This window comes from Hydra vulgaris, chromosome 03, assembly GCF_038396675.1.
Source record: "Hydra vulgaris chromosome 03, alternate assembly HydraT2T_AEP".
NCBI lineage: Eukaryota > Metazoa > Cnidaria > Hydrozoa > Anthoathecata > Hydridae > Hydra > Hydra vulgaris.
In genome coordinates, this window is record NC_088922.1 from 10508862 (window position 1) to 10535000 (window position 26139).

Consider the following 26139-nt stretch of genomic DNA (forward strand, 5'->3'; position numbering starts at 1 on the left):
GTTAAAAAAACATCTGGTTTCGATAATGTTTTTGCTCACTGCACAGTTTTTAAACTCAGCTCAGTTTTACACAATCAGATTGGATTTTTCCCTTCATAGTTAGTCTACGGTGGTTATAAAAAACGTTTGCTGTAGCATGTTTTTGTTTTTTGTTCAGCATATCATTAAGTGTTTGAGTTAAATAAACTAGCATAATAAAAATTTAGTTTGATTTATTGAATGGATATGTAGATCACGGTAAATTTACCTTTAAACTAAATCAAAACAACAAGTTAAGTTACTAAAAGAACCTACTGTTACACAAATATTAAATTTACTTAATATACTCACAAAAATTAGCTATATAAATGTATCTATTTATATCTTATATGTTGTTAACACATAATATAAGCTTCTAACTAAAAATTATTTTAACAAGAAATCTCGAACAGAAAATAAAAAACGTATACCATTTTTTTATTTTTTTATTTAAAGCTGTATCAAGATTAAACATATTCTTGTTTAACACATTATAAGCGGGTAGCGAAATAGACTAAACAGGTGTGCGTAGCGGGCAAAAATTTGCATAAAACTACGCGTTTGAAATCTAATATGCGGTTCATAAAATAGATGAACTGATGTATACAAAAACATATTTTAATTAAAATTAATAAAACTGCAACAATTTTTTATAATAATATAATATAATATATTGTTTAAAAATATTTACAATTTATATAAAGTAATTAATTTCTAAAAATTGTTTTTAAAACGAATTAACTTATTTAAAACTAATATTTTTGCACTGTGTGGTACTTAAAAAAACATTCTCCTTTATAAAGAGGCACTTTGCAAAACTCGCACATAAAGCACGTTAAACTTTTTTTTTTATGTGTAGCACAGACCCGGCATTGTTTTTGAGTGTGCTTTTTTAGGCCACCAATTGTAACTATTTTCACAACTTTATGTTTTTTGGCATCCAATAGTCTGTGTGGTAAATCACTTCTTGTGGGTGTAGATGCAGACGTACTTGGTACTGGATCATCCGAATTATCAATAGCCTTACCACTTATCCAATCTTTGGCAACATCGAGTCGAAAGTTTTTATAACTTTTTTTTGAGTTAATATTTAAAGTTTTGAATACTCTGAATGCATTAAATAGAGCGCCATTTAGCATGAACATGACTGTCCTCTTTGTCCATTTTTTTGTGCGCCTTACGATTGAGTAATATGACAAGTATTGGTCAGCACGGTCGACACCTTTTATATACTTATTGTAATCGACAACACATATCGGCTTTCAAATTTTCTGCTTGGTATTCCAGTCAACATTTGCGCTTTTGACAATACTTGTAGAATGAATTGTTGTTATCATTCTTACGGGTCTTTTTAATTGCCAGCGATGCAATAGAATGTCTTTTCAGGGACGGAACATGGATTCCCCTTTTTTTAAATTTGCATTTTTTAGGCATTCAGGAAGGCCTTTATTCTTGCGTATCGTACCGCAGCTTCGAAATTTGTGTTGCAACAAGACATCGCTTGTTTCGACACTATTATAGTAATTGTCCATGTAGACATGGTGCAACAAGTTTTCGTATGGCTGCAAAAGTTGCAGAACTGTCTCTTGAAGACGACTGCCATCACCAGCATATATTTTGAAATTGCAAATATATCCACTCTTTGCTTCACAGACCATTCGTATGAGCAGCCCATATTTGTGGATTTTAGATGCGTTGTACACTTTGAATGATAATCGACCTCGCCACCACATAATACTTTCATCTAATGATAATTCTCGTTGCGGCTTATAAACATTCTCAAATTTGGGTAAGAAATATTCTATAATTGGACGAATTTTTTTAAGCCGGTCTCTTTCATTTTGATCGTTTGAATTGTTGGGAAAATGCCAAGAATACCATATTTGGCGAAAACGATCACGACTCATTACTTCCGCAAAAATTGGGGTTGCAATTGCTCTTTCTGTTGACCAATATTCATCCCTGGTATCTTTGCAAACTTTGCCCGTAAGAAGAAGTAATCCCAACATTTTTTTAAATTCTACCGAAGAAACGTCTTTCCATTTTATACTTTTTGCTCTGTTCTTAAACCTGTCAATATTTTGTTGATGGTAACGATTAGTTTCTTTGGCCATGTAATCAAATAAATCATCTCCTATAAAAAGTTGAACAACTTCAGCTACACTTTTTGAATCACTTGGTATCACAACAACGCCACTTTGTCCTAAAAATTGTTCTATAATTGGAGGATTGTCATATTCTGACCACTCCACTTCTTCATTCTCACTTTCTTCAGAATCGCTTGACGGTATGGGTAAAGCCCTATGTCTTCTAGGATGAAAAAAGTCCTCATCACTTTCACACTCGCTTTCAACTTCTGCAATATCGGCATCACTTGCAATTTGCGATAAATTGTCTGCGTAAACTTCACTGTCACTACCACTATCAGAATCCATTTTTTGCGACAAAAATTTTTGTAATAAAAAAATATTTAAAAAAAGATGTTCAAAAGGTCAATAAAAACTGTCTGAAATATTTTTAAAATATCCGTTTAACATTCCTTAATTAATGAATGTTTATATAAAAGAGAAAACGATTAGAGATTGCTTAGTCTATGCATATAAATTATGAGCAATCAGAATGTAAACAATAACATAACAAAATTGATGATTTTTTTGTTATCTTTATTATATAAACAAATGTTAAAGAAATTACGTTGAAGAGTCTGAAGAGTCTAAACAAAAAAGTACGAGCTAGTCTTATCAGTTTTCATATGTAAACCAATCGAGTGAAATTACTTTGTGCCGCTTTTAAAGTAAATTCATTAAAACGGGTAAAAATACCCGACCCACTAATAGACAGCAGTCCGCAAAGCAGGTATTTTTACCCGCCCCGCTTGTAACGTGTTAATATCACAAGTTGTTCTAGAATTTTATCTAAAAAGAAATCTATTTAAACAAAAGAATTTTAGTCTTCAAAAACTCTATTATTTTGCGATTAAGTAACACACGATAATTATTTTGCAATTGAAATTTGAAATTAAAAAAAAAAACTTTTAATTCAAAAGAATTTTAATGCTCAATAATTAATAATTTAATTCAGCAGTGTCTGTAATACCCAGTCCGTAATTCTCAGCATAGCGAGAATCGTTACTAAAAGTTAATCGTTTATATTGCTACAGTAATAATATCAGATTTAGAACATAGTGCAAGTGAGAAAGAAATTTTTATTTAAATGGTAAACTTTTGAATAGATAATTATATGTCAAGATATATAATTAATATTTTGACATGTCTGAGGCTTGACACATCTGAAACAAAACTTAGTTTATTACTGCAAACAACTATCGCAATACTATTGACATTCCTATAATAATGAATGGCAACCCTCTGAGCTGGTTGTTTACAAGTCCTCTTCTTTACGTCTTTATGGATTTTCATTCATCACTGACCTCTAATGGAAACCATATCCACAATTGATTGCAAAACTCTGATTCCATTCTATACCTCTACAAATATCTTATTTATCCCTGTATGAAATACTATTTTCATATTTGGACTAGTTTTTCTAATGATGCACTTTTTTATTTTAGACAAGGTGTAAAAACGCATTGTAAACATAGCTTTATCAGCAAGCTTGAGCCTCTCTTCCATGGTTGTAAAGTCGCATCTCTTTCTCTTTTCTACAAATACTTTCATGGTCGCTGCTTAAAGGAGCTATTATTTCTAGTCCCAACAGGTAAAAATCTTTTTACTGTATCTGTCCCGGAATGCTCTAAAAACTTTTACATGTCTAGTTTTTTTCACCACACTTCAACCCTTGGGAACTCTCTCTCTCATCTTCATGTTTTTCTGCCTCATACAATCTACAAATTTTTAAGTTTTCAATCAACCGTTTTCTTGCTCTTTAACTCTATTCTTTGTTTTCTATTAACTCCCAAATTAATATTTGCTGTCTGCAACCTTGTTAGGAGTGAATTAGAATTTTAAAAAAAAAGAAAAAAAAAAGATAAAAACTTGAATGAATATTATTTTTTATATAATATATATATATATTATATTTATATATATTTAGAGTAATTAAAATAAGTAAAAGATTCATCCATATGAAAGATGGAATGAAGAATAAGAGATGAAGAATAGAATTTGAATAGAAATTTGAATTAGAAAGATGGTTAGAAGAATAGAATTTGAATAGAGCTAAAGCTAATCCTTTAAGATAATAAAAACAACATTTCAACAAAGAGAGGGATAAAGGTAATAAATACTTTCACAATTTAATTAAATCAAAAGACTAAGTTAAAGATAAAAATTTCTTAAAAATTGTTGCAAGTTAAAATGTTGCCGGAAAAAATTTAGTTAAATAAGAATTGGTTTTAGTAAAGTTCTGTTAAAGTTAAGTTTTTAAGCACTTATTTTCTGCTATATTTTATAGCATGCTTTTTAATAGAAATTTGAAATAATAGAAACAAAAAGAGCTTACTTCTTATTAACAAGATAATATTAAAAATAAAAAAAAATAATCATAAACAAGTAAAAAATTATAACACAAGATAATAACAAGTATTATATATTTAAAGATAATAAGGTATAAATATAATATATATACTATACAATAACAAATAATTATATTTTAATAAATAAATAAATTTACTATACATTGCCAAAATTATCGGCCCAAATGTCAGAACATTTGTGCTGGTTGTTTTGATCTTGATTACAAAATAACATAAAAAACTTTTTTGAATAATATTATTACTCACTAAAATAGTTATATATTTTATTCCTTTTTCTTTAATATCTTTTATATATTGAGGAAGACCATCATATGTCTTTTTGTTGTAAGTAAAATCAAGCTGTCTTTCCATGTAATCAATATCACCATATTGAACATCCTTAAAAAATAATATTTAACTGAAAATAATAATCAATAAAAAAAAAAAATATTCTGAACTATTCTATTGACATTCTCACATTCTAAACTATTCTACTGACATTCTCACATTCTAAACTATTCTACTGACATTCTCACATTCTAAACTATTCTACTGACATTCTCACATTCTAAACTATTCTACTGACATTCTCACATTCTAAACTATTCTACTGACATTCTCACATTCTAAACTATTCTACTGACATTCTTTGAATTAAATTGAATAAACATTTTTATTTTTATAACTACTATTGCAGTTATTACTATTTTATTATTAATACCATTATTTTTAATTTTATTATTCATATTATTTATTTTTAATTTTTTTTTTTTTTTAATTTAATAAGGACGTTTTCAAAAATAGAGTATTAAATACAGTTCATGTATAATTAGGGCTTCCAATACCGGACCAAAAAGTAATTACCGGTTTTTCAGTATTAGATTTAGTAAAAACCGATATACTGGTGTTAATACCGGTATTTACAAATACTCAAAAAAACATTAATTAAAACCCAAAACAATAAATAAACGGTTCAAACAATTTATTGTTCAAGTTAATATATAAAATTAATTCATTTGAAAAAAAAATGAATTTATTTAACCATTTATTGTTCAAGTTAATATATAAAATTAATTCATTTGAAAAAAAAATGAAAAAATATAAAAAAAAATTATTATTGAAATTGGCCTGCAAAAAACATAAATTATTTAAGCTTAATCATTTAAAGATGATCGAATTTTTGTACATAATATTCCCAATAAGAAGAAAGTTTCTACGATAGTTGGAGGAATAATTAAAATATAATGGTATACCAACTTCAAGTTGGTACCACGTGTATCGTCTTCTTCAAATAAAAAAATTTCTTTTCATATCATTTTAGTCAAATCATTAATATTTCGATTTGTTTTTGGTGCTGTTTTCATTTTCATCTCATTATTTTTGGCCATGTCCAGCTACTCCTGTAATTTCAAGTTCAAAGGTTCGTCTTGGACGGATGAGAGCTGCTGGATAAGATGCACAATTAAATTTGCCAAAGCAGTTTTAGTTAGCCGATCAAATATGATATCTGAACCACAATTATTTTGGGCTTGATCTCCTTTATGAAGATATTGAATGAGATAAGATAAATTTGAGCATCTTTCTTTTATTCTTTTAACCAAGGAGGTCTTTACATTGTTACTTAATGGTTTTACGCCCAAATTTTGAAGCATAAATGCCAAGGTAGTATCAGCTGATAGAAGAATAGCATCTCTCTGACATAAACCCTCTACATCCAATTTCAATGGTACCAACATAGATACTGTTGATAATATCAGTTCTAATTCAGATTCTGTAAAGTTAATAGCTGAATTGAGATCAATTTTTAAAAATGCTCTAGCATAAAAAGTAAGCTGTTCCGTATTTAACATTAATGACAGTCAAAACAGCTTTACAACTTTTGTTTATCAATGGAGCCAAATTATTTGCAAGTTCATTTGAATTTGGTGAACTTTGAAAAATCCTTAATCCGTCTAAATCTAATACGTTTTCTCTTTAAACTGCTCGCCATTTTCTCTCCCCTGATTCTATTCTCTACCTCGACAAATCTCTTATTCGTTTGACACATCATTCATCAAAGTCTCATTCTTTTACTGTATCTGCCTCTGCATGCTCTAAAAACTTTTATTCGCTAATTTTTTTCCCCGCACTTTAACTCTTTGGAACTCTCTCCCATTTTCATGTTTTCCTGACTTATACAACCTTAAACTTTTAAGGTCTTCTGTCAACCGTTTCTTTGCTCTATAACTCTATTCTTTTTTTCTAGTAACTCCCAACTTCATAGTGGTTGCTTGCAGTTGTTGGTCGATGGACATTAATTGTCCTACTTTCTTCATTACTAAAGCACCATTTGTGGTATACATAAGATATCACAATCAATTTTTAAGTTGTGTTCTTTCAGTAACTTGTCAATTAACTTAATGCACGTTTCAGCTGGGAATTGTCCATTAACTCGTGCTATACCCAAATTCTAAAATCTGTTTCTAGAATGAACATTAATATTCAAATAACAACTATTTTTTACAGAAGTCCACTCGACAAATGTAAGACTAAATCCGTTTTCCTTGCTGTTGAAGTTCAGACAATTCTTTTATTATTGAGTTTTGAATTTTAGTAGCATATTTATTAACTATTTGGCAAATGGATTTGGATGATTTTGCCACGCTGAAACTTCGAGTTATCAGCGATTTTATTTAGCTCATTAGATGTTATAAAAACTCTGAATGGCAAGCCATCAGTGGGCGTCATTACAGCTAAAGAATTCGGCAGTGTATCTTTATCTTCACTTTTCGTAAAATAAGTTAAAATTTTATTTTTGGGTCTAGCAAGTTGCAAATCAGGTGTAGTGGAAACACCAGCAGTATATAGTGAAATTGATACTTGAACTGGATAATATTTCAATAAATTTATTTGGTGAGAGGTCCTTAAATGTGCATGGAGTCCACTAGTCAAGCCACCACAGGTCTTGATTTCTCTAGCACATTTTTCACATTTGCTATAGCTCCAGACTTTTTGCGCAAAAAGTATTGCCACAGAGTTTTTGTCCTGAAGTTCAAAATCTTCAAATACTTTTGTTTTATCAACCATGGCTAGGGCAGCACATTTTTGAATACTAGAATTTGAAATATGATAAATAATATTGAAATACAAAATATATAAATATTAAAAATTTATAAATACAAAGATAAAGATATTATACGAACTTTATATAAAATAATATTATATGAAAAAGCATAACAGCATCTCTATATTATATATAGATGGTGTTATGTTTTTTAATCTTGGCTTTGAATACATGTGTGTTAAATATTTATTCTTTTTAAATTGATTTTTTGACTTTATTTGCTGTTGTTGTTATATTTACTAATAAATATATAATATGTTGTTGTTATATTTACTAATAAATATATAATATGTTGTTGTTATATTTACTAATAAATATATAATATGTTGTTGTTATATTTACTAATAAATATATAATATGTTGTTGTTATATTTACTAATAAATATATAATATGTTGTTGTTATATTTACTAATAAATATATAATATGTTGTTGTTATATTTACTAATAAATATATAATATGTTGTTGTTATATTTACTAATAAATATATAATATGTTGTTGTTATATTTACTAATAAATATATAATATGTTGTTGTTATATTTACTAATAAATATATAATATGTTGTTGTTATATTTACTAATAAATATATAATATGTTGTTGTTATATTTACTAATAAATATATAATATGTTGTTGTTATATTTACTAATAAATATATAATATGTTGTTGTTATAGTTACTAATAAATATATAATATGTTGTTGTTATATTTACTAATAAATATATAATATGTTGTTGTTATATTTACTAATAAATATATAATATGTTGTTGTTATATTTACTAATAAATATAGAACAAATAAAATGTAGCACAACACAAAGTTACAAAAAACAAAGTGAAAAAAAAAAATTCTTTCATAAAAATATCTAATTATATAATTTAAAAAAAATTTATACAAACAGGTAACTTAATATTAAAAAAAACTTTAAGAAATCTAAGAAAGTGTTTTTTTATTTCGATAATCTAAGTTCTCTTTGGTGATATTTTCCTTGCTTAGATATTTTAACTAACTATTAAAAGAGTTTAATATTTCAAAGATAAATGTAACTTATTTAATAATTATGTAACTAAATATTAAAAAAAGACTTTCTACATCTAAGAAAGTCTTTTTTTTTATCCATTTTTATAATCAAAGTTTTCTTTGGTTTATAAACTATGTGGATATAAACAATAAAACAATATTGTTAATATCCACATAGTTTGTTAACAACCACATATTGGCAACCAAAATTTTGGCAACCACATGTATAAGCATTTTAATCGAACATTTTGTAATTATATACAAAATTTCTGATATAAAGTATGTCTATGACAGAAACAAATTTCTGACCCAAAGTATCTATGAATTTTGCTGATGGGCACCATTTCTGTGCATGATTTTTTATTTTTCTTTGCTTTTACAATTAGAACTTAAAGCAATATACATATTATTATGATTATCTTAAAGAACAACTATAACAAAAATACTTTCGTCATATTTTAAGGCATTAAATTTATTTTAATTTATCATCTTATATTTTTTGTGTGTTAATATTGAAATAGTGTGTTAATGTTGATATGTGGATGTTAACAATATATGTGGTTGTTAACAATATATTTGATTGTTAACAATATATTCGATTGTTAACAATATATTTGGTTGTTAAAAAGATATGTGGTTGTTAACAAGTTATTTGGTTATTAACACATGTGGTTCTTAACAAGTATGAGGTTGTTAACAAGATATGTGATTTTTAATAACATATATGGTTATTAACATATATGGTTATTAATATATATGGTTATTAACAAGATAGGTAATTAATAACAATAAATGTGAATAATAATATAGAAATAAACTAGTGAACAAATACAAGTCGATAAACAAGTGAGTGATTTAAATTTGAGTTAGGAGTTGATGTTTATATTTGAGACTGTTTGCAGTTGGTAGTAAAGCAATTTGAATATTAATAATAGCAATAAATTTCACACATTTCTTATTCTATTGGAGTTTCCTTTGAAAAATTAACTAGAAATTGTGTAATGCATTATCATTAAGATCAAAAAGATGTTCTTGAAAATTTTAAGGGTTTTCATAAGACATGATCTTACCAAATTTTAAAAAACATCTAACAAATAAAATTTGCAGCATTTTTATTTATATAACAAATAATTTTTATTTATATAACAATTATATAACATTTTTATTTATATAACAAATAAAATTTGCAACAAATTTGAAGATGAAAAATCAAATGGTTATAGCAACAAGTGAAGTGACTTGACTGTTACAAAAAGCGTCAACTCTAAAAAATTAAAAGCATAGGAACTAAGCAGGTTTCAATCCACTCTAGAGGTTTTTTTTAAACAGACACAAAAAAAAACAGATACTTTTTTCTGAACTTGAGCAAGTAAAATCTATAGTTAATTCTTAGCAAAGTATGATCTAAGTAGGCATTAATAAAGGCAGTGGGCTTCTAAAGGCTTGCATATCTTTAAATAACCATAAAAAAGTAGACTGATTAGATTCAGTATTGTTTTACTTGGTCTTGGAAGTGTTGTGCTCGCTTTGGCAGTAGACTAATTAGATTCAATTAATTGTCAGAAAGTTCTCATTTTTAATTTGAAGAAATTAAAACTCTTTTTAAAAAGTGATTTAAACCTCCCTGATGATGTTAAATCTTATCTAGCTTTCCTGATAATACTTAAGTTTCTGATTTGTTACCAGTCTTAGGTTTGCGCATGACTAAGTCACGAAGTATGTATTTGTGAGAGTGCTATTTTGATTTGATTAACTGAGACACTTTAATTTTTATGTTTTGAGTGAGCAAACATCAAAATCAGTTCATGCAGATTTTATAAAACTTGACTAAACCTGTCACCTAATGTCAGATTTTATAAAACTTGACTATTACCTTGCCTGTCACCTAATGTCAGATTTTATCTGCCATTAGGTGACAGGTGCTTTGAAACAACTTTGAAAGTGAATAACCAAATCAATAATTGTAACTTTATTTTAAAAAAAAAACATGCCTATGCAATTAAATGTAAATATATAATAAATAAATTTAGAAAACTGTTTTTAGGGGCCTTTTCTAATTTTGATTTTTCTTTTTGGGTTAGCAACTTTTCAAATGATATATTAAAGATTAACATAAAACTATGCTTTAATTAAATCTGAAAAACTCCAGATGTAAGACTAAAAAATATCAATTTTTTTCAAAAATTTATAAATACATTTTTGTTAAAAATAATAAAATGTCATATTTTTTTTATCATTGTCTTTTTTAAAATTTTATATATTTTTTTGAAGAAATCTTTTTTATACTTTATTAAAATATTTCTTGTTTATTAATTTTTGTTCTAATAGCTGTTATCAATAACCATAAATAATAGTTAAATATTATTATATTTATAGTCATTAACACTATTAATAGTATTAAATAATAATATTATTAATAATCATAAATAATATTTAAATACTATTATATTAATAATCATTAATACTATTAATAGTTATAAATATGAATATTATTAACAGTCATGTATAATATTTGGAATAATATATAATTAATGAAATTAAAAAATTAAAAAACAAAAGTTAATGTTCTTTACTTGTGGAATGTCATATTTAGACATTCTATCTACAGTACGTTTAACTTCATCCAAACTATCATAACCATATCGACACAACTGAAATCCAAGTGCCCAATATGCAGGAAACACAGGTCTCCCAACAAACTAAAAAAATTTATTTGGAGTATAATAAATAACAGTGAAACACTTTCTTGAACAACCTAAACACAAAAATTGTACCTAATTTTGTAATTTATATAATATATAAATCTTATATACAATTATATTAGATTTAAAATTTTGTAACTTAAAAAAAAATATTTTTTTAATAATTAATGTTTGAAGTAGGACAAAAAATTAAAATCACTCACAAAACAAAATTGCGAAATCACAAAAAAATCATCACAAAACAGATTTGTGAACAAAATTAAGGTTAATCGGCACACCCGGCTCAAAAATTCATCAAATGCTTTTGCTCTACCACTTACATTAATTTTTAGGGAACCTTTAATTACTAGTCAACCGCCGATTCAATTTAGATCTGCAAACATAACTCCACTTTGCAAAAAAGGCAATAAAACAGTATCAACAAATTATCGTCCAGTTTCCCTAACTTCAGTTGTTAAACTGAAGTTAGGGAAACTTCAGTTTAACAACGTTGTTAAATTTGTTGTACATAACTTCAAAAGTTATGTACAACAAATTTACTAGAAACTATTGATTTTATAACATTATGCATAGCAAACGGTACACCAGTTGATGTTGTTTTGCAAGATTTCACAAAAGCTCTTGATACGGTTGCGCGTAAAAGACTGATATTAAAGTTAAAAGTATATGGAATCACTGGTCTTGTTTTGAAATGGATTGAATCATTCCTAATAAATAGATGACAAAGAATAGTTAAAGGTGAAATTGTATCTAGCTGTGTTGACATTTTAAGTAGTGTGCCACAAGGTTCAGTTATTGGTCCTTTCCTTTTTGTTATTTATATTAAGGACTTACCTATGATAATGAAAAACATCACAAAATTATATGCAGATGATACTAAGATTTTAGCAAGTGTGGATTCTGATCTGTGTATGAGAGAAATTCAAAATGACTTAAATAGAGCCTTTAAATGGACCGGACAATTGGCTATAAAGATTTAACATAAATGTATTGTCATGCATTATGGTTCAAGTAACAAAAGGAGTCCCCTTTTTATTAATTGTGTTCAACTGCTGGAATCAAAATCAAAAAGAAATCTTGGTATTATTTCGATACAAATCTTAAATGGAAGGATCAAGTCACCATGGCAATCAGTAAAGCAAATCAGATGCTAGGTCATGTAAAAAAATCATTTGCAAAATTTGACTATAAACTTTTACATTTCCTTTATTTTACATTCATTTGTCCTCTTTTAGAGTTTGCTATTCCAGTTTGGTATCCGTATCTAAAAGGAGATTGTGATGCTATTGAAAGAGTGTAACATAGAGCAACAAAACTTGTACCTTCAATAAGTAACCTTACATATGAAGATCGACTTGTTTCTTTAGACTTAACCACTTTAAACGTAAGAAGAAAAAGAGGTGATTGATTCAATTATATAAATTTGTTCATGGCATTGAAAATATAGAAACCATCAAAGGTTTTTAATTTGTAAATAACAACTTGAGAGGTAACTGTTTTAAATATTACAAAGAATTTGCCAGACTTCCATCAAGAGAACATTTCTTTTTCAATAGAATTGCAAATCTGTGGATTTCACTTCTAAATGAAGTCATAACAGCACAATCGGTTGATAATTTTAAAGTCATTCTTGATTGCTGGCTGAGGATCAATCAAGCATAACAGCTGTCAAAGTGGATGAAAACACACCCACTGGCTTTGCCAGCACAGAAAAATCTACTACTACTACTAATATATTATAACCAATATGTTTTATCTACATATATAATATATGGAAAATTATTAAATAAAAAATTGATTTTTAATTTAACCTTATTATATTACTATTTTTATTGTAATTTAAACTACCATTATTATTAGTTTATTATATTTTATACAGCTATTATTGTTTTTATATATAAAAAGTGTATATATATATATATATATATATATATATATATATATATATATATATATATATATATATATATATATATATATATATTTATACATACATTATACAGTTAATATATTAAAAAAATATATTTTTACCTATGAAACTTAAGGAAGAATAAAAAATTATTACAAGATTAGAAAGAGGGTAGAGAATGCAGAGTGAAAAAAGCAGGTAACTGATAAGGTTGAAGAAAAAGCAGGTAAACTGATAAGGTGGAAGTGTGTTGGGAGGTAAAAAATTAAAGTAGGAAATTTATGGAAATATGAATTTAATAAGCTCAAAATATCTGGAAATAAAAAACCAGTTTGCAATTATTCAAAAATTAAAATTACCTCTGTGTATTGTTGCACAACATCTTCTGGAGTAGGTCCCAAAAAAAAATAGAAATCTAAGATACCACCAATCGTCCGATAAGTGATTGATGGACCAGGTTGCGTTGTTATATCTGTACATAAAAAAATTATTTTGTAAGTTTTACAATTTTTAAAAATTATTTTGTCTTGTTTTTATGAAATATATATATATATATATATATATATATATATATATATATATATATATATATATATATATATATATATATATATATATATATATATATATATATATATATATGTATATATATATATATATCCCTGGTTTAGTACCTGTTTTAAAAAATTAGTTTTATAAAGTTTAATAAATGTTATACAAATTTTTAACAGATAGTTCAAATATAAGCAATTATGTTGGGATACAAGTGTTTCAATTTCAAAGAAATTCAAAGTATTTTATTTTTTAAATAATGGTTCTTTATTTATCATATTTGAAAAATTATGTTTTAATAAAAATATCAATTTTGTTACCGAAATGAGATTTTTTGACTAGTCATTCTTTATTTATTGATTAATATTTTTATTTATGATTATAGAATTTTTAATTTAAAAAATGTAAATTATTTTTATTGAATGATTTGAATTTTAAAGAAATATAAAACAAATATTTTTTTTAATTGTGGTTCATTTATTTTTTTAAATAACTTTGTTTTTTGCAAATTATTTCTGCTGCGCAATAAAGTCACCCTTACTTAGGAGTGTCTGTTTGAAAAATATTGGGTAATTACAATCGTCATCAAAAGTTTATAAAATATTTTGTTTTTCAATTTGTTATATATCTTCAGTAGCTTAGTGGTTAAGAGCACTTCTTTCAGTGCTTACATCCTAATGTTTCTGTTCCGACTTACTGCTAACTTACTTTTTTGCAGCATGTTTTTTCAAAATTAGCAATAATTAATTAACAAAATTATTTCACTTCTCAGGCCTTAACCCAAAACTTGGTACTCAGGCAGTCTTGCAGATAGTTCACTCAAACATGAAATTAAATACGCCATGTGAAAAATTATTTTAGAGTACCTTAACTTCTAGGGATGCAACATTTTGATACTCAAACTTAAAAAAAAAAATTTTTAATTCAATTAATATCAAAAACGAACAATGTTTATAAAATTAAAAAAAATCAAACTTTTTAAATTAAAACCACTTTTTGTCCCCAACATTTGTATAGATGATGTTGAAATTAAAATAACTTGATTAATAATTGACAAATAATAATTAGTATAATAATAATAATAATAGTAATATTTATTTCATTTTCTCTAAAGTAAATAGCTGCTGCTGAGTGTTAAAATGAAACTCTTAGAAAACAAATAATATTCAAATACTGTTAAAAAAACAATAAAAATATGATACCAAATAAAAATTTATTATTATATTTTTATGATTTTATAATAAAAAGACCTCTGGTTGTTATTATTATTAATAAGTTACATGAAACAATAAATAAACCGTAAGTTCATCATTAGTTAGCAAAGCTAGTTTGTATAGCAGCATTGAAGCACGGAAAATTATGTGTTAAGATGACTGTTTTAGATGCCGGTCATTTTCTTGGTTCGCATAGAGAAGTGAGACCAAGTTTGATACATCTTGATTTATAATCAAAAGGCTTCATCTCTTGCAGTACTTTTGCAACACCCTTTTAATTAAAGAAATGTCCTTTTCTAAATAAGGCCACCAAGCGGCAATGGAAAATTTTAAAAGTGGATGTATATAAGTTGTATATAGCTTTTTCCAGAGTTTTGCATCTCTGCTTATGAAGCTGTGTTGTAGGATACCAAGCATTTTGTTAGCCTTGGCTGCAGCAATAGATGTTTGGAAATTTTGCTTTAGGTTATTGGAAAATAAAACACAAAGGTCTTTTTCTGATGAGGTTGATTCAAGTTGAATTCTGTTGAGACTGTTGTTTGAGCCACGGTCATTAATAAAGTATTGGTGTGGAACAGATTTGGATTGGTTGAAATGCATTATTTACATTTCCTAATATTTATTTCTATAAGCCATTCTTAAACCCATTTAAAAAAAGTTTTTGTTCTTCAGTGCTGACCACATTAAAGATTTTTGTGTCGTCTGCATACATTTTGCATATATTTTTGCTACTAATTTGTTCTGGTAAATCATTAATGAAGAAAGCAAAAAGCATTGGACCAAGAACTGAGCTTTGAGGAATGCCACTAGTAACTTTTTCCCATTCTGATGTTACATTTCCAAGTTGGACACGTTGAGTATGATTTGAAAGGAACACTATAATCTAGTTTAAAATCTTTAATTCCATAGGATTTCAACTTTTGTGGCAGTCTTTTGTGAGGAACTTTGTCAAACGCCTTAGCGAAATCTAGAAAAATGTCAACAGGAAGCTTATGTGATATAATGTAGGTCAAAAAATCTATAGTCTCAAGTAAATTAGTAACACAAGATTTTTTGTTTATGAAACCATGCTGACAATTTGATGTAAGATTTGAGACAGTAGATGCTGCGTTATCTTACTTTAAACTATTTTATCCATTATTTTGCATTGCACAGATGTATTGGAAATATGTCTGTAATTGTTTGGACTCATTTTAGAACCTCCTTTGAACAAAGGAACTGCATTTGCAACAAACCATGCCTTTGGTTACATGCCTTGTTCTTTTAATTTTTGGTAGATCATGGCTAGTGGATTTGCTATTGTGTTAGAGCATGCCTTAAGTACATAAAGACTTATCTGATCTTTATCTATAAATTTATAACCATCATGAGTAACAAGGTGACTTCAAACGGACTCATAATTAAAGGAGTTGTAAAGAAGTGATACAGCTATTCATTTAGTAAAAAGAGGTAAAGTTGGATTGTGAGGTTCAATGGTAAAGACAGATTGAGACTGTTTGTTTAGTGTGTTGGCAATAAAAACTTAGTTGTTATTAATTTCACCAATCATAGATTGTAATGACACAACTTGGTTGCTTATAGTGTGTTTACTATTAATATAAGCAAAGAAAATTTTAGGGGGTTTTTCTTGTCATTTGATAAATTAATTTCATAAGTACGGATTGCATCACAAGTTGCTTTCTTTACCAGATTTCGAGTTTGTTTGTACTCATTAACCAGGGGAATGGTCTTCCATTTGCTGTTAATGTGATGTTATATGTGTTTTTAATAATAAAGAAGTCATTGTTATGCATTTATAAAATTTTTAACAGAAAGTTGTGTTAAATACAGTTTTTTTATCGTAGTTGCCTTGGAATGATAAATACAGTAAAAAAATTGTTAAATAAATAAATCTTTATTAAAACATTACCCATTGCATTACTGTTTAGTAACAAAACTCCATGAGCCTGTCCATCTTCTTCTAGAATCATATAAAAAGGATGTGTTCCATATAAATTGAGATTAGGTCTATCCTAAATAGAAAAAGTCTAAACTTTAATTTAACTATTAAATTAAATGTATTTAAGAAACTTTTAGCCAAAAGCACAACATTGTGAAATAATAAAAACTTAATAAAATAGTTCAATCCTTATGAAAAAAAAATCAATTGTAGAAAAAATTATAAAAATAAGTAACTTACAATAGTGTATACAAACACTATTTAACGAAAAATTAATAATAATTTATATAATATACTTTTTAGATTTATGCCTATAGCAAGTAAGTCACTTTTTGGCTTTCAGGCATCTCCTTAGTGATAACTATAGATTGCGGGTTGAAGTCAAAAGCTTTTATATGGTCATACGCAATTCTCTGACTTGTTAATGATATACTCATTAAATTAGGTTATAACATATTCTTGTTAATGTTAAACCCTCTTTCAACCGCTGCTTGACCATGAAAAAGAGTCAACACCATTTTGATTAATTTGGACTGTGCCGGATAATCATCTAAACTACCAACTTTAGAAAAAAAGAACTCATCCAATCTATCATCTATTTTGTTGAAATTCATGAAAAGTTCCCTGTTTTTAGAGACAATCTTTTCTAAATATCTCTTGAATTTGGTATATACCTCATTCCTACCTTTTGGGGTAATCCAATGCAATTGAATCAAGTTATCAATCAAATCACTTATCCTTTCCTTTGCCATTTTTTTATTGCATATTATTTCTGGGTTAAAACATTTTACATTTTGCGCAATGGCATATTTTAAAGGCAATTTTTCCACAAACTTACATGTCAACGACTGTAGAAAACATATGCAATTATAATTCTTTATAACAGTGCTGGCACCATCTCTACTTCAACTATGTCCAGTAAAGGTAGAGTCAAGGTAACGAGTACAAACACTGTTTAAAACACTATTCCAATAATTAACAACAAGACCTATTTGCCCGATTTGCACAACTGAGTTAAGACTTTCATCGAAAAAAACAGCATAAAAGTCTGACTTATCTATATCTCTAATAAGAACTGATTGAAAATGAAGAGCTATTCCAAAATTTATATAATATGAGCACTTGTCTTTTTGAAGAGAGAACTTTTCAGCTATAACACTGTCAGGAAACATTGATTTAAACAAAATCAAAAGTCCATCACTGGAACAAAAAGAGAATGATGACAAAACATTTTTATATGTCCATCTGATCTCTGCATTAATAACCGAATCTGACACAACATACAACTGAAGAGTGGAAACTTGAACTGTGTTTTTATAACAAAGTGGTTGTTACAACATGTATATTTTTTGACACATTGGTAAATAGTATATGTGTCGCTGTTAAGTGAAGAGATAAACATTCACAATGTTTTTCCTGTTGAATGACTTTTTGACACTCTCTGGCCCATAATAGACAGTTCAATTATATTTCTTGGATGTGGACAAACTCTTCATTTTGCTGAGGTATTTGCATCCCCACACATTAACAAGCTATATATTCTGGTAGTTGTAAACACTGATCATCAAAATATATTGAGTTTATTATCTAATTTACTTAAACTTGTTTTATTCTAAAGAAAATAAAAACTACTTACTAATAACATCAAATAGCTACTAGTTAGTTAGTACTAGTTAGTTAGTACTAGCATCAAATTAGTTACTAAATACTAATAAATATAGTATACTAGCTAGTTACTAAATATATATATATAAGTTACTAAATATATATATATATATATATATATATATATATATATATATATATATATATATATATATATATATATATATATATATATATACTATAAGTATATATAAATATATATAATATAAGTACTAGTTAGTTACTAAAAGCTAGCTACTAATCAAGCTCAAAAAAAATAACTGCTCTTTTTAGAGTTAATCTGAGTGTTAAAAAAAGACTCATAATTAAAGAGCTTCTAAAATAAGATACATAATAAAAACTCTGATTTCTCTGATTTTTCAAAAATGTGACTTAATTTTCCTGATTTTCCCCTGATTTTTTTGAAGCATAATATATTTTTTTATAATATATTTTCCTATCTTTTGTTTCAGGTAAGGTTTAGTTAAAAAAATTAAACAAGACAAGCCGTTTACCAAGCGGTATATTTCTTATTGCTCTAAATTGTTTGTTTTTTGTCTCAACCATAACTATAAAAGTCATATTTCATTATAACAATGACAGGAAGTACTTTCTTTTTTCAGTTTTCTTTTTTCTTATAGGAATAATTTAGATTTTTGGATTTTTGGAGTACTTGAAAACTGCATCAAACTATTGATTTTAGTCTAAAAATACTCTTTTGGTAAATTTTTTTAACAAAAATATTAAATTAAAAAGCAAACAAAAAGTTTAAAAATTGTGTCTCCTCGCAATTGTGTTTCTTCACAAAAATTTTAAGCAAAGTTTTTTTATTTTAATCAAATTACAAATTACTTTATTGGTATTTCTGTATATCTAGATAATGATTATGGTTTCGAATCTCCAGTAATAAAGTAGTTACAGTGTCATGGTTACAATTTCGAGTAAATACTTAAAACTATTTTGCTATCATAAAAATTTTGAAAACTTTAATAAAAACCTCTAATGACTTTAGGAAAAATTGTAACTTGAAGGAAATTTTCTTTTTTGCAGATTCTTATAGATTCTTATAGATTCTTAATTTATTTTAATTAAAATAATTTGAAAATAGTGAAAACAAATGACTTATAAGCAACAGTTTTAGAGCTAACTCGTAGAGTTGAGTATTTAAAATATTTAAAGATTACATATGGAACGTGGTCTCTTGAAAACAATGGTATTTTTGTCCAACTTGTAAAATCCCTTTTGAATGATGGTCGAGAAGTTTCACCAATGCCATACAAATATTCAGAAGGCAATTTAGCAGAAACTTGTAAAAATTGATCTGAGAGCATCATTGAACCAGCATTAGTATCCCATCTAAAGATGAATTTAAAAATGCAAGCATCATAAATAATTTTTATATTATATCTTCAAAACTTTTTCTTCATTGAAAAATTCAAATGTAAAATAGAAATAGAAAAAAAAAAACACAATAAAAAAAAATTTTAAAGTGGAAAAAAAAAAAAAGTTTACAGCGTCACATTTTTTCCTTTGCGAAGTCCATATATTTTAAAAGTGAATAAATCATTTTGAGATTTTACAAACTGGAAATCATAATTAGACTGATCTTCAGGAAATTGAGTTAATGAGGGTACAGTTATCGGAACTTCATACCGAGATGTTTTGTCATCATAAATCTAGAATATAATTTTATATATAAATATATAAATATATATATATATATATATATATATATATATATATATATATATATATATAATATATATATATATATATATATATATATATATATATACTGCTCTATTATTTAACATTAATGAGCACTCTAACACATAAAGAGGCTTTGTATTATTAAATCACAATACATAACCTTGAATACACTTTATATATCTATATTTACATATACTACACTATTTCAATATGTAAAATAGGGTAATATATTGTGCTATGTATGTATGTATGTATGCATGTATGTATGTATGTATGTATGTATGTATGTATGTATGTATGTATGTATGTATGTATGTATGTATGTATGTATGTATGTATGTATGTATGTATGTATGTATGTATGTATGTATGTATGTATGTATGTATGGTCCCATAATAACAATTGATTTTTTTTAGATCATTTAAATAACATTTAGAGTTCCCCCAAGGGTCATGAAGTTCTAGAATATCGGAGTAAATAAAATGTGTACATAAAAGTTTGCTTTTAAGGACAAACAATGTCGAAATCAAGCAAAACCATGAATTTTTAATTACTACGGTGCATTTTATGAAGCTAATATATTTACATAATATGTATTGTATGTACAATTGTACATGTGGCCATTAGGCTCATCAGTAGTACAATGCCTTAAATTAATTTCGAATTATAATTAACAATAATAATAATAATAATAATAACAATAATAATAGATTAAATTATTTTAGATTTTTTTTATTTCAATAATAATGATTTGTGAATTTGTGTAATAATGATAATAGTGATTTTGTGACATCATTGGTTAATGAGTTCTGTTAATAATAAAAGTGAAGAGCAGGTAAATAATATTAAATAACATTAAACTCTGGGAACAAATTGGACAAAATGGAAGTTTTTATGTTTTAATAGGACAATTTTACTATTATGCTTAATGTTTATCATCCACCTAGAATTTAAAGTTCGCCAAAAATTATGAAATTAACTTTAATTTTTTTTTATTATTGACTCAGAAATTATGGTTGAAATAATATCCTATTTTCTAGGCCAAATGTTTTTTGTAAATGCACTTTTTTTGGCCAGAATCCAATCTTTCTACTGCTATCAATTCTAGAATATTTTTTGTTGGTCATGTGACATGTATGCAGTCTGCTATTGGCAGAAAACATTTTCTTTGAAATGTGAAAAATTTGTTTATTTATTTTTCAAAATTCTATAACTATAATTATCCACTATGCTTGATAAACAAACTTGTTAAAATCAAACAGTGTAAGTTAAAAAATAGATTTTTCTGTATATTAGGATTATTACTTGTTTTGTTGATGAAAAGACAGTATCAATTTATTAGGGTGGTGCAAATCTCAGAAAGTAGCTAGTGACAATCAATATTATTAGCCTATTAGGTCTTTATAATTTTATTTTTCTGATCTAGTAAACTCAGTGCTCACAAAAGAAGTCACACATGTATGACATTGTATGTTCTCTAATAAAACAATTTATAATACAGGTATCAGAAGTCTAGATTTCATTTAGAATGTTGCCATTCTGGATGAAATCTAGACTTCCGATAAGACAAACCAGATATAGTTCAAAAAATTAAAGATTTGTATAACAAGCATGTTGGATTAATGAAACACAGGTCAAAAAACAATGCAAAGGATCTCCAAAATCAAGAAGAATATAGCAAGAAACTTGACAGCTAATTTAAATGAATTGATAAAGAATGAAGAAGACCATCAGTTTCTCAAATTGCAGCAAGAGTCGAGAATCGGATCCAATGGGTCCGTTGACAAAAAAATATTTTTAACATGAAAAACAATCAGCTGAGCGCAGAGCGTGATTACTCAAGCAAACAGCAGCTTCATCGGGTCAGCAGTTTCTAAATGCAGCTGCAGCTGAAGAATGTGATGATGATAATGTCAATATAATGGGATCAGCCAAATCACTTCAGTCAGGCCAGCCAAGTGCCAGTTCCTCTAATGAAAAGCAATAAGAATCTGCTGATGAATGAATACTGTTGATCACCACATTCTATTAAAAAAATTATACATATAAGATAAATCCTTACACTGGTTCAAAAGCTCAATAATTGTAAGCAGTTCGTTAATATCCAAGACTCTTCTTTGCCTTTATTAATGAATATAACATGTGGTGTCCCACAGGGATCCATAGTTGGGCCCCTATTATTTTTAATATATATAAATGACCTTAACAAAGCTAACTTAACCACTATAATTTTTGCTGATGGCACAAACCTATTTCAATCTCATGAAAACATAAATACACTTTTTAATAAGATGACACAAGAATTAAATGAAATCTCAGTTTAAAAAAAACAGATTGTCCCTCAATCCAATATCCAGAAAAAAATGTTTACTAAATACGATGCCTGACCTCTTTATTGATAATACAATACTAAACAGGGAAAAAGTTACAAAACTGCTTGGAGTTCTTGTAGATGAAAACTTATCCAGGAAACAACAATTCGATAATATCTCCATGAAAGTTGCTAAAAGTATTAGAATTATATATAAAGTTCGACATATGTTAAATAAATACAATAATTAACATATATTAAATATGTTAAATAAACAACAATTAAAACAACTATATTATTCGTTTATCCATTGCCATTTAAATTATGCAAATATTGTATAGGGAAGTGCGCACAAAACTAAACTTACATCGCTTTATCAGCATCAGAAACACGCAGCTCGCTTAACTAATTTTGTAAATCATTTATCGAATTCAAAACCAATTCTGAGAGAAATGAAAGCCTTATATGTATATGAACTAAATGTTTATAATATTTTATATTTCATGTTTAAATGTAAAAACCATTTATCTCCTGATGTATTTATAAATCTTTATAATGTAAAACCCATAAACAAATACAATCTTCGCAATGGAAAAAATCTACAAGAACCTTTTACCAATTAAAATTTGAACAACTAATTATTTCTTATAGCGGTCCTTATTTATGGAATAAAATAGTTTTGCCAAATTTTGATTTGTCTTTGAAATGGACTTTAACTTCTTTCAAACTTAAAATTAAAAGAAGTTATCTTTTCAGCAGAAAATATTTTTTCTTGTTTTTAGTTCTTTTGTTTCGTATATTTTAACCAGTATATTTAAATGTTAAATGCACAATTATATATAGTTTATGTTGATTTATTTTTATTGGTGAATTTGATTTTGTTGTTATTATTATTATATTTGATATTGTAAAAGGCTTCATGATAAGATCGCATGATCTTCTGGAAGCCCTGCAGATTATATTTGTCATAAAGCTATTCTGTAATTGTAACTTTTTTTTTATTGAAGGCGAATAAACATACACACAAAAAAAAATTCATTTTAAAGCCTAAAGTTCCAAGAACAAATAGCAATAAAAAGCCTAAATCCTCTGTGCTGACTCCAAAAGTATCAGCAGTATTAGACAGGACAAACACAAATATTCGCACATCAACAATGATCCAGGCATCTTTGTTCAATGAAATAGGCATCTCAACATCTTTAACAGTTCTTTCAAAAAGTACCATTCACCGTCAAAGCAGCTGTTTCGAGAAACTTCAGAACAGATCAAGGAGGACTTTTGAGCATGCAAATCTGTCATGCACTGGGGTGGCATGCTTTTGACTGATACCACTGGAGTAGACAAAGAACAAGTGGATAGATTGCCAGTTTTGAAACCTTCTCTTGTTGATGGAACCATCAAATGTTTGGGTGTGCAAAGTTGTCTTCTGGGTCTGGAAAGACAGAAGATAACTTTGGCACTGGGGGCAGTTTTGGAACTTTTGAAGTTGAGCCAGACAGATTCACTAGTGATTGGAACGTGCTTTGATACAACAGCCTCAAATACAGGTCAATTTAAAGGGGCCTGCACACTTTCAGAGTCAGCCATTGGTCAAAACTTGCTATGGTTGGCTTGAGGCCATCACGTGTTCAAGGTGCTACTGTCAGATGCATATGGAGTGTGCCTTGATCCATCCACTGGAATGGAGATTTTGGTATTTAAAAAATTTAAAGAAAACTGGTCCAAACTACTTCACTGTCAAAGAAAGCCACGACTGACACAAATTAAAGGAATTCATTGCTGAGCAACTTCAACTCGGCCATCCTTGAAAAGAAAACAAAGAATTTCTTCAACTTGCGGCTTCCATGATTGGTTTGAACAATTCTACTGTAGCAGATGTTTGAATTTGAAAACCTGGTGCCCTCCATAGAGCACATTGGATGGCAAAGGCAATCTACACAATAAAGATTGAATTGCTTTTTGATGGTAACGAATCTAACCTAAGCTAACAGCTCGAGAACTGTAAGGAATACAACGATTTAACAGATTTTTAGTCAAAGTATATCTTCAGTCTTAGTTTTCATGTTGAATGGTTGCTGATGCACCAGCCAATGACATTCTTCTGATCCAAAGGCTCCATGATTATGACAACCTTGGTTTGCAGACAGCAGGTCTGAAGATGATGGTCCGGCATTCTTTGTATTTAAGCCAAGAGCTTGCAACACTCTCTCTGTTTTCTTAACATCTATCCTGTGAAGAGAAAGCAAAGTTTGTATCAGAAATCAAAGATGATTGAGGATTGCATTTGGTCAAGTCACTTCCTTATTCAATATCGGAACTAACTATTTCTAGACGTTTTTTCAAAACTATCACAATTGACAACAGTTTTCTTGTCTTGCCTGTAGAAGAATGGAATAAAAGCCAATCTTATCAGATCGTATGTGAACAGATAAAAAAACTTGGCTTTTGTCAATGACTGTGTTGAACCTGGTGTTGCCCTCATACAGAATTTCAATGCCACTATAACAAAAGATGAACAACAAAAACAATATCTTCTGCAAGTTGTCGAGAAGCAGAGACACAACTTTTCAAAGTGCAACCATGACAACCTTCTGGACATATAGACAAGACTATAGAATTATAATTGGGTCAAAATTAAAACATTTTACTATTGAGAACTGATGCCAATGTATTTTTTATATGTAAATTTATTAGTAGCTATCATAAAATATACCTAGTACCTAGTTCAACCGTAGAAGTTAAAAATTTATGATTTTGTTTGATTTTGGTATTATTTATCCTTGAAAGCAAATTTCTATTTAAACAAAAGTTATATATTTCTAGATTCTACAAATAAAGAACTTTCTAGATTTGATAAACAAATTATCATAGGATCAAAGACTGATTAGGTGTTATAATGAGACTATAAAGAAACTTTTAGGAGGGACTACATCAGCAATTTAAAAAAAAAAATTTTCATGAGTGTTTTGGGACCTAATATATATATATATATATATATATATATATATATATATATATATATATATATATATATATATATATATATATATACACATATATATATATATATATACATATATATATATATACATATATATATACATATATATATATATATATATATATATATATAAATATATATATATATATATATTATATATATAACCCACCAAGTCCCTGGTAGTACCGCGCTCAACTTGTTTCTCCGCGCAGCGGCCTTGTTTGTCAAGGTTTGTGTTTCGGAGTTATAGAGTTGAGAGAGGGTTATAACCACTATTAAGTAACCTCCTCATCTGTAGTGGCTTTATCGGCCTTGAGGAGGTGAATAACAACAACAACAACATATATATTATATATATGTATTATATATATATATATTATATATATATATATATATATTATATATATATATATATATATTATATATATATATATATATATATATATATATATATATATATATATATATATATATATATATATATATATATATTATATATTATATATAAAGGGCTCCAATTAGGCGTATTGCGATCAC

The 26139-nt window shown here is 27.2% G+C and overlaps 1 protein-coding gene across 1 annotated transcript in view; it reads right to left on the reverse strand.

Moving 5' to 3' along the window:
* The window catches only part of LOC100205877 (maltase-glucoamylase), a 110200-nt gene that overhangs the window by 52152 nt on the left and 31909 nt on the right, over positions 1 to 26139 (reverse strand). Inside the window, exons 3-8 of the mRNA XM_065792305.1 lie at positions 20092 to 20255; positions 19764 to 19935; positions 16906 to 17008; positions 13590 to 13702; positions 11193 to 11318; positions 4760 to 4891 (exon numbers count right to left, since the gene is read on the reverse strand). Of these exons, the coding sequence (XP_065648377.1) occupies positions 4760 to 4891; positions 11193 to 11318; positions 13590 to 13702; positions 16906 to 17008; positions 19764 to 19935; positions 20092 to 20255 (810 nt within the window). The remainder of the gene's footprint in view (positions 1 to 4759; positions 4892 to 11192; positions 11319 to 13589; positions 13703 to 16905; positions 17009 to 19763; positions 19936 to 20091; positions 20256 to 26139) is intronic.